At 45.0% G+C, this 13,443-nt stretch overlaps 1 protein-coding gene across 5 annotated transcripts; it reads left to right on the top strand.

The window, feature by feature from the left end:
• Window positions 1–8,314: 8,314 nt before the first annotated feature.
• LOC119651362 (bifunctional endo-1,4-beta-xylanase XylA-like) lies at window positions 8,315–10,337 on the top strand. Of its 5 annotated transcripts, none has more exons than XM_038054932.1 (3): window positions 8,315–8,385; window positions 8,459–9,049; window positions 9,227–10,337. In XM_038054932.1, exons 1-3 carry the CDS (start codon window positions 8,379–8,381, stop codon window positions 10,249–10,251), a joined length of 1,623 nt encoding a protein of 540 aa, XP_037910860.1. In that variant the 5' UTR covers window positions 8,315–8,378; the 3' UTR covers window positions 10,252–10,337. The 5 variants fall into 5 exon arrangements, with proteins under 5 accessions (XP_037910860.1, XP_037910863.1, XP_037910861.1 ...); XM_038054935.1 differs by having other exon boundaries at window positions 8,459–9,745; window positions 10,064–10,337; XM_038054933.1 differs by having other exon boundaries at window positions 8,459–9,746; window positions 9,993–10,337.
• The last annotated feature ends 3,106 nt before the right edge of the window (window positions 10,338–13,443 follow it).

Here is a 13,443-nt window from a genome sequence, read left to right as displayed (position 1 = left end):
CGTCAGCGTAACCCACCACTGTGGCTTCCTCCGGAAGGGGAAGATTAAGTACATCGTTGTACATGATGTTCCACAGTAGTGGGCCCAATACGGAGCCCTGTGGGACACCGGCGGAAACAACGTACTCCTGCGGTCCGTCATCAGTGTCATACCATAGCCTCCTTTCAGTTAAGTAACTATCGACGGTAGCAGCGAGATAGGCGGGAATACCAATCTTCGCTAGGGATTTGCGTATTAGATTCCAATTGAATTGAATGCATTTTTCACGTCCAGGGTTACTACCACGCAATATTTGCTGGTACTACCCTTTCCGTGAATTGCATCTTCGGCCAAACCAGTAACCAATTTGATGGCATCAATGGTTGATCTGGCTTTTCGGAACCCATACTGCCGATCTAAAAGGCCGCCTTGGCCTTCAACAACCGGGAGTAATCTATTATAGATTATCCGCTCTAGCATTTTCCCCACCGTGTCCAAAAGACATATGGGTCGGTATGACGATGGTTCACCTGGAGGTTTACCAGGCTTAGGCAGAAGTACCAACTTCTGTCGCTTCCAAGCCGCCAGAAATATTCCTTCGGACATGCACGCTTCGAACAGCTCAGCGAACATGTCCGGCCTGGATTTCACGGCAAGCTTAAGGGCCTTATTCGGCACTCCGTCCAGGCCCGGCGCTTTATTGTCTCCTATTCTGCCACAGATCTCCAGCAGCTCGTCTCTGGTGACTGGAGGAATTGCCGTCACATTCAGAGGTGGCCGGAATATGTCGGTACTCTCCTCTTGCTGGGGGAATAACCCCTGTATGATTTTCAGCAAGAGGGTGGGACAGGTGATCTGCGGAGAGGAGCGGCCTCTGAATCGTCCCATCACTATTCTATAAGCACTCCCCCACGGGTTGATGTCCGCTTCTGAGCAGAGCTCCTTAAAGCATTTTATCTTGCTTCGGTGGTTGGCGAGCTTGAGGGTTTTACGGGCTGCCTTATAGGCGCACTCTTTCTGCCCCTGATCGACTCTACCTACCGCCCTCTGAGCCGCTCCTCTGGCTCGGTGGCAGGCTGATCGAAGACCGGTCAGTTCATCATTCCACCAGTAGTTTGGTCTTCTACTGGGGAATGAGCACCTCCTAGGCATAGACGCGTCACATGCTTTGGCGATGCATTGAGCCAGATGGACGGCTCTTTCCGTAGAGGCGCCTGCTATATCAGGTTGATCTAACCACACCTCTAAGAAGCTCAGCTCATCCAAAGATTTTGCAGACCAGCCTGAAACCTTTTTCGGTTTTGAGCATGATAGCTCTTTGCCCTGTGGCTCGACACATGTCTCAAAGAAGATTGCCTGGTGATCGCTGTGCATCCAGGCCCCTTCTGACGAGAAAACATGATCTATGTCTGCCTCAATATCTGTCTCTGGCGCTGCGGGATAAATTGCAATATTTCCTCGCCAGTTGTCTATGATGTTCTTGTATCGAAAAAGTTCCTAGAGGACTGGTCCATGCATGTCAGGAAGGTGGTCGTTGTCCGAGCTCTTGCACAATCTGCCGCGCTTGTGCAGCTATTCGACGTCATCTTGAGATCAATTGCACTTGAAAAGGCATTCGCAATTTTGTTCAAAATATGTAACGCCTTTTGCTACTGGTTCTTGAGTAGGACTGCAGTGGACGTCCACTTCTCTGTTGGCTCTAGGTGGTTTACATTCTTGTCAGCCCTTGCTTTTGTCGGGACCCTCGACATCGACGGTTTCCGATTAGGAGTACTATGGCTGGTATTCGCTACACCCAGTTCGATAACAGTGGTTTCCAAGCCGTCTCCTGGCTGGGTGCCCTCCGATGGTGCGGCTTACACCGCCACCTCTTCTTCTTTATTGTCTTTTTTTTACTTTTATTTCTTGAGTTCGGGTCTTAGTCTCACAAGCAGTCCGGAAAAAATTACCACCCTGGGTAGCCGGGCCACCAGGATGAGGACCTGACTTGAAACTAATGGTACCCACGGCATTCAGAGTCCGTTAAAGTTCCCCATTGGCCACGCAGTCCTCGGCGTATGCTTGTTCACCTTGGTTTAAGGTTCTAACATAGAAATGTATCCATCATTAGAAGCCATATTAAAAGGGAGAGAATACAGCCTTTAACAGGCGTGAACTGCGATTTTAGATGCTACCTGGGGACTGTACTTAAATACATGGCTTGTCAAAAAAAAGACCACTAGCGGTTTCTTTCAGGGTAGAGGCAACTCATTAGATGATGCCTCATTTCTGCCCGGGGAGCAGGTTGACCGAAAACGATAACAGATGGAAATCGTTCCGTTTTATACCCAAGCTTAGCTTAAGCTACACTTTTTCTGTTTGGGATATGAGGGATTCTAAGCCGACATCTACTTGTTGTCGGGGCGGACCAAGTGGAGAGCAACTCCTCCCCCTTTTTGGTCCAGCAGTCCATGGACATAGTTCCCAAGTATTCAAAAAATGGATGGGTAACGGTTTCGTTCAGAGCACAGTCAGATGGCTTGTTATTTTTCATCCCTTTTTGTGTTCCTCCCACTCTGCAAGCGTATGTTACCGAGCTGGTAGCTACGTTTTTGACAAGGATCCCCATCCACTTAAAGGTAGCCTTATACTAGTTAAATTTAGTTAGGTAATATTGCACTTAACGTATATATTCAATGAAGATGCCGTGGAAAGCGTGCCTATTTCGGTGGCTTTGGGAGCCAACATACGTACAGTAAGGAAAGTTCCAGACCTACCTCTTCTGATTTTTCATCTTAAAGACCTGCTTCACAAATCGTTGAGGAAGGGGTAGTGCTCCCGCTAAGGTCTATGGTCCTCGATAGGATTTTCCTTATTGGGCTCCTTAATCACTACACCAAGTTTGGTAATCGTCATAAAAAAGAAGAAAACTCAGGAACAAAAATCGAATGACTAGTGACCACAGTGGTTCCACTGTAGCAAAGTCGAAGTTGGATACAACTGCAACATCAGCGCCAAAAAAAGGGGTAAACCACGGTTAGAGGCCATTCTCAGCAAGCCGAAGAAAGGAGGATCTTTCGCAGAAGTCCGCAGCAACGCTAAACTAGAAGACGCTGAGGCAGATGTTAAATTTATCCGGCGGACTCGAACCGGCGGTATACTTGTCGAACTAGGGTTGTAGACCGATAAGAAGAATACATTCTGTGAGGGAGCCTTCTAGGCACGAAAGCAGTGGTTTCTCCGCCTAGAACCCATGTGCACCCTTGCAATGAGGGATCTGGATTAGTCCACTAATATGGAAGAGGTGGAGGAGCCGGTTAAAGGATATTACACAGGCGTAAGCAACCTTAAGGTGAGAGCTACATCTGTCAACTCCAGAGGACAAAAATTGACCATTGTCACTGTTCAGCAACTGAAGGTACTGGAAGATATGGCGGCCAGCGATCATTAGCACATTTCCTTCGAAGTGACAAACGGTTCCTCCAAATGTTCTGACGTTCGCCCAACATCTACTGGGTGGGACATCGGAGAAATCGACGTTGGGGTAAATTGTGTGACAACAGCCAGGCGCAGACAGAAGAACTACAACTGAATCATTAGTTCATTAAACAATAAGCTTTGTCACAACTGCTTCTAATGTGTCGGCTTCTAAAACGATGCTGCGTCCCGGGAAATTACCTGTATACTGGTGGACAGTTGAAAGCCCACGAAGGAATTACCACAGACTTTGGCGGATCGCTCGGCATGCTAGAGGCCAAAACGAGATGACACCTAGATCCGCAGAATATAAGTGAGAGAAAAAGAAACTCAACCACGGAATTAAGAGGCAGAAAGCACGCTGTTGGCAGGAGCCAATCAACTACGTACATATAGAGCCTTGGGCCCTCGGATATAAGCTGGTTACCGGAAACTCCTTATCCATAGGCCATTCTGTCCCATTGGAGCAGCGAAGATGGAATAAATCGTGCAGGCTTTTTTCCTGTGAACTGATGCTGTCGATGGAGGAGTGAATACTGAGGAGTGCCCACTCTTCATTACAAAGGAACTAGGTGAGGTAGTCCTGTCCATGAATGGCAAAACCGCAGTAGGGCTGGGTGGTGTTCACAGCTATGTCTTCAAACTCGAATTTTGTTTTTCCCTCTCGCTGGAAGGTTACGAGACTTGTACTGATAAGCAAGAGCAGAGGCGATACTAAAGTGCCGTCAACCTATCGTCCGCTCAGTATGACGAAGCGGGAAAGCTGTTTGTGAAGCTCGTTAAGCCACTGAAACTGAACTGACTGAAACAAAACATGTGGGAGACTCCTTACCAACAGAATATGACCTTATAACGAGGCGGTCCACAATTAATGCCTTTGAGGAAATAGTCCAGGACTTAAAACTGGCTGAGGCTCACAGTCGCCACTGTCGGCGAGTGATGATCTTGGTAACGCTAGATAGGTGGGAACACCTTCAATTCTGCAAGGTGATGCCACATATTCAAGGCACCGGAAAATCTTTTCCATACTCTAGGCTACTTATTGCGGATATTAAGGGACTATTTATTGGACCGTGTTCTACTGTACGAAACCCGATTCATATTGGAGGCGACTCAGGGATCCATCCTTGGTCCCTACCTTTGGAGAGCTTTTTACGATTGTTTTCTACGGCTCGAAGTGCCCGATGAATCGCATTTGGTTGGATACATGGATGGTGTTTTGGCACTGGTTGTTGTACATACGGTTAAGCAAGCTGTGCGCATACCGGGAATTGGAGTGCGGTGAGTAGGCAGATGGGTGACTGAACTGGGATTCTACCTAGCTTTGGAGAAAACCGAATTCACTGTCCTGACCATGGAGAGGTCTTTTCGAAACCGGCGGTGAAATACCTCGGCATCATGATAGACAGGAAGATGAGCTTCCTTATCTTTCCGAGGTGTGGGTTGACTGCTTTGGTAAGGAAATGTACCGTAAGTGCTTGGCGCAGATACTAAGATGGAGGATTCTGTGAGTTTTATCTGCCTATCGGGACGTCCTGGAGTCAGCAGTAAGTCGAACGGAGGCAATCTTGGAAAGGAGAATCGAGTGACGTGACGTGCTTGGTTCAGTCGGAAGAACGATGAGGTTGATTATTGTCTAACTCCGCTGCTTAGCAGACACCAGCGTTTTCCATCTGGAGCCGAGTGGTACGTTACACATAATGCATTCTAAAGGCGAAAAAGGAGGAAACGATAGGAGAGATGAAAGGGTAGTTGAGACTCCTTGAATCCACGGGGTTTTGCTCATATACCGAATAATCGTAGCCTGAGGTAATGTGTCAAACGGTTCTAGGATAGAATCCTAGACGACGCAGGGAGGTGTTTTAGCCGGTAGTTTGTGTGAGATACTTACCCAATAAAAAGGTAGGTAATTGACGAGGGGAGTTGACAGTGAAGCTGCTTATGAGAATCTTTATTCGCAATAGGGGTTGGGGTTTCAACCAACACTTATTAAGATCTTCAAGGGGTGACATGATGAATGGGACGTAAACAAAGTTCCTGAAAAGATGATGAGGAAGTTTGTGTGAATTGACGGATTTTAATTAATGAACCTAGTTCGATTATGGTTTTCTTGTAGAATTACAAGATACTCATAGAAGCCTACCTCGGCCATGGTTTGAATGCGGTGAGCGCTTCTGTCATATATGGCATACGGCTCTTGCTCGCGCTTATTTAACCAATCGTTATGTGAATATTAAGACTAAATGCAACAATTATGCATAAAAAACCTCTAAGCTGGTCGGCAAAGCTTGTGTACAATTCAATGACATCCAAATACTACTAACTACTCCTTAAGATGTGACCTATCCACTGCAGTTTCCGATTTCCGATCACAGTCTATGTGAGTGCTTAGGGTGTGCGCGACCAAGTTCTTCGTTTGTAACATTATGAGCCCAACGTACTCCAATGATACGACTCGGACAAGTGTCGACAAAAGCTTCAAGCCTACGAATGACAATGAACCTCAACCTCAAAGTACTCAGAGATTTCACCTCGGTGCAGCACGTGACATTTTGCACCCTCATTTGTCACTCTCCGTTTACACTATGGAAATCTTTTTCAAAATCGATGATGTGAAGTGAAGGTTTGAACCCCATGCAATGATCCGTAAAGTGCCAATGTGATCAACAGAGGAGAATCCGGAGCGGAAACCAGCCTGCTCTTTGTCGGGCAAATATTCGAAATATTCTTTGATGCTTTCCAAGATTATTTTAGTTTTTATCTTTGTGAAGGCAAGGAGCATACAGATACCTCTCCAATTGTCATACACAAAACGGGTAACCTTCTTTGGAAACTTAACGATGATACCCTTCTCCTATTTTCTGAGAAAGGTCTCGGATTCCCAAGGGGTAGATCTGCAGAAACTGGTTCGGCGATAACTAACTCTGCAGGGAGATTATCAAACCCAGGGGCTTTACTCCTTTTGAATGCATTGATGGCTGAAATTATGTCTCTTCTGCTTGGAGGAGCAGTCCGTGTTCGCATATCGCGGTGACTGCTCATTTTAGCCACAAGAGGATGAACCTCTCGGGAGTCTTAGAAAGTAGGTCTCCATAGAGGGATTAGCTCTGGACTGTAACTACTCTCAGATGATCACATTGAAAAACTAGGGTATGACATCCGCAGGACATTCATCAGAAACTTTATTAGCTTTGGATGAATTTATTACAGACCCAGGGCATAGATAAACCACATAAGGTGATGTAGGGACTAAATAAATTCCTCTGGATTCAGGTCTCTGTCTTGCATCTACTAAGTCGATAATGAGCTTTGTTTTGAAAACGTTCTCTAGATATCAAGTTATACTACCCCAATTGGTTGTCTATATCCCTGAGACCCAGCGGAGTAGATTTTTTTTTTGCCTTTTTCTATTAATTACCAGTAGGACTCAGACGAGAACTTCCCTCTCTAAAATATTCATTGCAAGGGTGTGGAAAATTGGTTTAGAGGCAGTACATTCTATGGCTCATGATGAATAGAACCATGGTAGCCACAAGGCAGACCTCAGGATGAAAGAAGAAGTCATATAGATACCTCAAGCGACGCCTAACTTTGAAAAGCAAAGGCAGAAAGAAGAGTTGAGAGGAACCAGGATGCTAATAGGCAAAGCGTTTTCATCAAAGTTGACCCAAAGAGAAATATTATTGATAAAAGGCGAATAGCACATCATCCTACAACAAAGACTGTTTGGAGTACGCTGGCATTATACGAAAGATCAAGTTCCATCCAAGGAGAGGGGGTTTGTGAGTTTAAATCAAGACTTGCAAAGAATGATGAACTTCTGAAGAGGGTAATTGTTGTGTATCGGTGTCGAATGCACAAAGGACGAATCCCAAAAACCACAGCCGGTGATTTTAGCGAAGAAGAGAAAAGTGACGCTACAAAAGCCAGGGGTCCTTTTCTTTTCGAAGCTTCCATGAATATACGTACGGTGTTTGCGAAGATTGGAAAAGCACTTTCCCAAAGGTAGGTGAGGGGTAAGAAGCTGATTAGACGTATTTATCAGGATTTCAGCCACGCAAAATTACGCCACCAGTCAAGACCAACCGACTCCACTGAAACAACAACGAAGATAGCCAGAAAAAGACAATAAGAAATCGGTCAGACGTATTTGAATACCAAGGGAAGAGGGTAGTTTTGTGGAATTTTGGGCCCTACACTTGTAGCGAAAATAAAGAAATTTTACTCCAGTTACGGAATGGACCGCGGAGGGTGTGCTACAATGTCGAGTTGGTCCATGAAAGCAGGGATTCAATTAGAAGACCGCGGTCTCAACCCACCTTTATGAGTCGTCTGTAGGTCCCGCTTTATTAGTTGGCAAGACTCAGTTCAGATGATGATTTTGCGGATCTCTGCCTGTCTGAACCACTACAACCTATCTCTGGAACAGTTCAGACACAACCCAACAAATGTTTGGCAGAGCCCGTCCTGGAGTATTCTCAAGACCATTCAAAGTGTCAAACTCGTTTCAACTAGTTGTGGCAGAACTCAGATTATCTATGAGCTACTATCTAATCCCCAAAAAACACTAACGATAACCTTGTCAGAGAAAGAACTAATTTCTAAAAACTTCCGCCAAAAGTGTAATGACTAACACATGCACTTCTTACCTGTCCGAATGACAAAGACACTGGGAATTTCCTCTGTCAAAAATGATGAATGGAGACCATTAATTGAAACAAAAATAATAACAAAACATTTAAAATCACGGCTTATCTACCATAATGTAACATCTAACAAGTATATCTTATCTAAGATTATCTAATATCGAATTGACTACTTGAAGTTTGAAAAAAAGTTAAAAAAGATAAAAAATGCCTATAAAAGTATTTCGTTTAAATGTTTTGACCACAGTACTGCGAAAGCTTCGATACCAAATCAGTATTAGTTGAAGAGCAGTCGAAATGAAAGGTAAGTTTTCAAATATCCTTCATTTACTTGAAGACTCCTTGAAAAAAAAACTAACTTTTGGCTTCTATTCCAGTTACTCTTTTTATCGGCCTCCTGGCCATAGTGGCATTAGCCTCCAGTAAATCAGTTCCTGATTCAAGTTCATCACCTGTGAAGGCACCCGGAAATAGCCAGCCTGAAATACCGGCAGTCCCAGTTAGCCCCAAGCATAAAGCTGATAGTGATGAAAACAAAGTCGATAAACCATATCCGAAACATTCAGCTTCTAAGAAGGGTCACTCCGATGTCAAAGCTGAAGTCTCTAAGCCGGAACCGCCGAAACCACAACCTGAAAAGCCATCTCAACCAGAATCTGACAAACCACCAAAGCCAGAAAAACCATCTGAGGACTCAAAACCACAACCCCCACCTTCGGAGTCAGAAAAACCATCTGAGGACTCAAAACCACAACCTCCATCTTCGAAGCCAGAAAAACCATCTGAGGACTCAAAACCAGAACCCCCATCTTCGGAGCCAGAAAAACCAGTTGCACCGAAACCAAGCAAGCCGGAAGCCGATAAGCCTTCTGCTTCTGCACCTGTGAAGCCTCAACTTTACGCTGTACATAAAAAGTCCGACCATTCAAAGTCAACCGACGATTCCTCGAAATCTGATTATCCAACAGGTAAAATTCCAATTCCATTCCCTCCAGCGAAAGATGGAAAGAATTCTTTCCAAAACCATGTAGTTAACGGTGAACAACAATATCATCCAAAGGCAGTTGCCTCAGGCAAATCAAAGGATGATGACACCAAGAAACATAGTGATGAGAAAAAGGATGACAAACATCCAATTTTTCCAGGCAAGAACCTACCCCAAGGCAATGGACCAGTACGTACTCCTCAAGATCAATCAGGAGATAGGGGCCGTAAGCAACATAACTGGGGACCAGGTCCAATGACTGTTCATCAATGGAGAAACCAACACTGGCAGCAAGACAACCAGCAGGGCAACCAGCAATGGCAGCACCAAAACCAGCAATGGCAACACCAAAACCAACAATGGCAACAGGGAAACCAGCAATGGGAACACCAAAACCAGCAATGGGAACACCAAAACCAGCAATGGGAACACCAAAACCAGCAATGGCAGAATAATAACCAGCAGCAAGACAATCAGAGACAGCATCAACACAGTGATAACCGTAACCAGCAGGGTAACCAACAATGGCAGCACCAAAACCAGCAATGGCAACAGGGTAACCAGCAATGGCAGCATGATGGCCAAGAGTGGGAGCAGGGTAATCAGCAGTGGCAACATGATAGGCAGCAACACGGAAGCAATCAAGAAAATAACCAAAATAACCAAGAGGGGCGGCAAGGTAACCAACAATGGAAGCACCAAGACCAGCAATGGCAGCACCAAAACCAGCAATGGCAACACGATAGGCAGCAACAAGGAAGCAATCAAGAAAATAACCAACATAGCCAAGAAGGGCGACAAGGGAACCAGCAATGGCAGCACCAAAACCAGCAATGGCAACATGATAGGCAGCAACAAGGAAGCAATCAAGAAAATAACCAACATAACCAAGAGGGGCGGCAAGGTAACCAGCAGTGGCAACACCAAAACCAGCAATGGCAACATGATAGGCAGCAACACGGAAGCAATCAAGAAAATAACCAAGAGGGGCGGCAAGGTAACCAACAATGGCAGCACCAAAACCAGCAGTGGCAATACCAAAATCAGCAATGGCAGCATGATAACCAGGAGCGGCAGAAGCATGCTCAGGAGAAGGACCATGATAAGCAGGCTACCAAATCCAGCGATCATCAAGTTCATAAGGTTAACCACGTCGTACCAGTAATTCCCGTTAGTCAATTCTGAAACTGATTTGGATAGTGAAAGAATAATTTCAATGAAGCATGATAAAAGCTAAAATAAATATTTCATATTCATGAAATTTTGGCAGACCCATGGTGTTTTATTCTTATTCTGCTTTCTGGTATCCTTTTCCGCTGCTGTGGTTTGAATGGCATCCCAAAAGCGCTGAGGAATTAGTAGGGTATAATCAAGATATTGATCGTAATAATAATACGTAACAACCCAATTTTAAAGCGACCAGCTTTGGCCTCGATTGGATGGTTTCCCCGCTTAATTCTAACCCCCAAAAACTTTTCTACCTAATTAAGGTCAACATAAGTTTTCCAGTGTCGATCCAGCGCCTTCAAGAAAATATCGCACCGAACAGTTGGTGCCTCTAGGGGCTAAATTGAGGGGGAAGCCAGCACTCTGCCAACTACTGCAAGTGTTCTAACCTGGTCAAAGTAACAGCAATAGGGAAAACCAGATCTCAGGTGAATTCTTTCACCCGGCTATCGTTGTCCTTCGCCGCGTTTGTAAACAACGGCAATCCAAGCCCTGCCCATCCTCATGCATCTTTTAAACAAGCTATCAAGGATCGTAGTTAGTTCGTCGCCGGGAGTTTACGATGATGTCCTGCACAATGATGGACCTCAAGGCATAAAGCCATGGATCATCGAGTTGAAGTTTAGTCGACCAGAATCGTAGCCATCAGCTCGCTTAAATACCTAGAGATTGCCCTCGCTTCAATCGTAACCTGCTTCATACATATCGATTCCCTATGAAGTCCCAACCAACTCAATGATAATCCAACCTCGTCTAACTAGCAAATTGTGGTCCATAGATGTAGAGGTTTGAGTTGCCTCCGTCAAGCACACATTTGGTTTGTCTACCTGGTTTAACACATACCTCACTGCACGTAACACTACTCACTTTACCCTGGTAACCCCTATGTGCCTCCACTGTGTCCTGACAATCAGTACCATCAATGTAGCTTGTAGCCAAAACACCCTCCCATTCATTAAAACCGTCCCTGGTATCAGTGATCAGGATGCTATCACCCCTGATATCCAACTCCCTGGACGAGCCATTCACCCATCGCCTCTCACAGCCCCAGATGTTAGGATTGCTAATTGGCGGCTCATAAGCCAATCCTGAAAAATCAGACTGTCGCGGCTCCAACTCCAACACAATCATAACATTTGTAGCGTAACTCTCTCCTCTTCATTGGTAGTGGTAATTTTACTCTTCCTTTTTCTTCTGACCATCCACCACTCTTCAGGAACTTATTCCACCGTTCTGTTCCTTTATGACCAACTATGCTGCTGGAAACAGTATCTAGCCAGTGTTGACACCTTCTGGCATCACAGTCTCCCTTGCTGATTCGCCGCAATTACCGTGTGACTTGATTTGTAATTACTTTTCCCTAGTGTATTCCCCTTCTTCCTTCCTGTCTCAGCTTTTTGCAGTCCTACGATACCTCTGTTACTCCTGGATTAACTCATTGGTAACCTGCTAATGTTGGCCCCTGTCAACCCTCCAAATCTCTTGTTACTGAAATCCAAACACTTCATTTCCCTCCTTCTCTGAATAATTTTTAACAAAAGCCCCGGGGTTGTCATTTTCCTAACCTACTGAAAGGCGCTTCCTGCCGCCTTAACACATTTCAACTCCCTTGTGCCTAGCATTCTTGAATAATGCTCCATCATCTGGTCCCTCTCTTGCACCTCTCTACATAGAAAACGTCTAATGGAATTCCATCCTATCCCTCTCCTTTAGAAAGATTTTCCCTCGTGTGGGCTACTCGACTCCACCTTCTTAATCTCAGCCCTTCTCGATATGTGTTCGACCTTTAAGCTTTCTACTGGTCTGATGGACCGGTCCACCGCTGCTAACATCACATACTGTACGACGTGGTAGAACACGAAGAACACCGAAAGTTTCGACGCTCCTTTATTTCCACTCCCTGATTCCGAGGCTATATCGATTATATAACGTATTACAGCTTGTCTGCTAGACTCTTGTATTTTCTTTAATTTTAAGAGTAAGTCAACTTTTCTTCTCTCCCCTCCTTCTGAGGATAATATATGATTGGGGTATCTCTGCCTATTATCCTTAGATAAACAGATAAATATATAATTGCGTTCGTCAATGTACTGAAGAAACTCATAAAATTACTTCCTTAACCTCATCTCTCTCCGGTTGACGGTTTTTTGTAATGGATGCCTCGAAAGACATCCCTTCAAGAAAACTCTACGGCGGAGACTATTTGGGAACGGACAGCCTTCGCAGAACTCTTTCCTAAAGATCAATATTCATAACTTCGCTCCCTCAATCCATTAAAGGATTTTGATCCTGTATTCCAACTACTCAAACACACCCAGCAACTGTCCCCTCGACTTGGCGAAACTCACATCCGACACTAAAGCATATCTCCTCCTCGAAAAGTAAACGTCCTTCTTAACCATTTTACGAAAGCCCACCACTCTCCTCTTGCTTGACCAAAGTCTCAGCAATCAGCAAGACTGGACATTTCCTTTTTTGGGTTTCCCAACCAGACTCACTGGTTCAATTCTACAAATCAAATTCGTCAAACCCAAAAGTAAAAAGTCGACTCTTTCCGGTCAGCTACAAGTCTATCTCTGACCATCACTCAATAAGCGTAGCGATAGAAATAATATTACACCGGACTTCCAATTCGCCAACGGATCGGGTCATACCATTGACCATGCGACCCTAGTCTTGGAAACGAGAGACATACAATAGCCTGCTTCGTTGATACAAGGAAGGCTCAGTAGCAACTATCCTTTTCTTAATCAAACCCAGTTGGAAACCAACAAGACTCAATCCTCTTCCATATTGTTTTCTTGCTTTTTACCGCAAATATCCCGGAAACTACTTGCACACTCAACCCAATCCAGACCTTTCAATATGCCGATGCCTCATCTCTTAGACCACTACAATGGACATAGAAGACAGCGGAGGTCGACTGAATTCATATTTAGACAAATTCTACCGATACCATCAGGCCTCAAATTGGTAAAAATGCCAAACAATCGTCCTTACAAGAAAAGCTAAGGGTCTCTCATCTCAACAGGGAGCTCAGTTAGCTACCTCCAGCGCTACTTTGTCACTAGCGGAACTGTTCTCCGCTAGTGCCACACGTAAGTGACTCCTGTCTTTTTCATTGAAGGGTTTCGCAGTTCCTGGCTCGTC

The sequence above is a fragment of the Hermetia illucens genome, chromosome 3, assembly GCF_905115235.1.
Source record: "Hermetia illucens chromosome 3, iHerIll2.2.curated.20191125, whole genome shotgun sequence".
NCBI lineage: Eukaryota > Metazoa > Arthropoda > Insecta > Diptera > Stratiomyidae > Hermetia > Hermetia illucens.
This window is presented reverse-complemented; position numbering and strand designations above follow the sequence as displayed.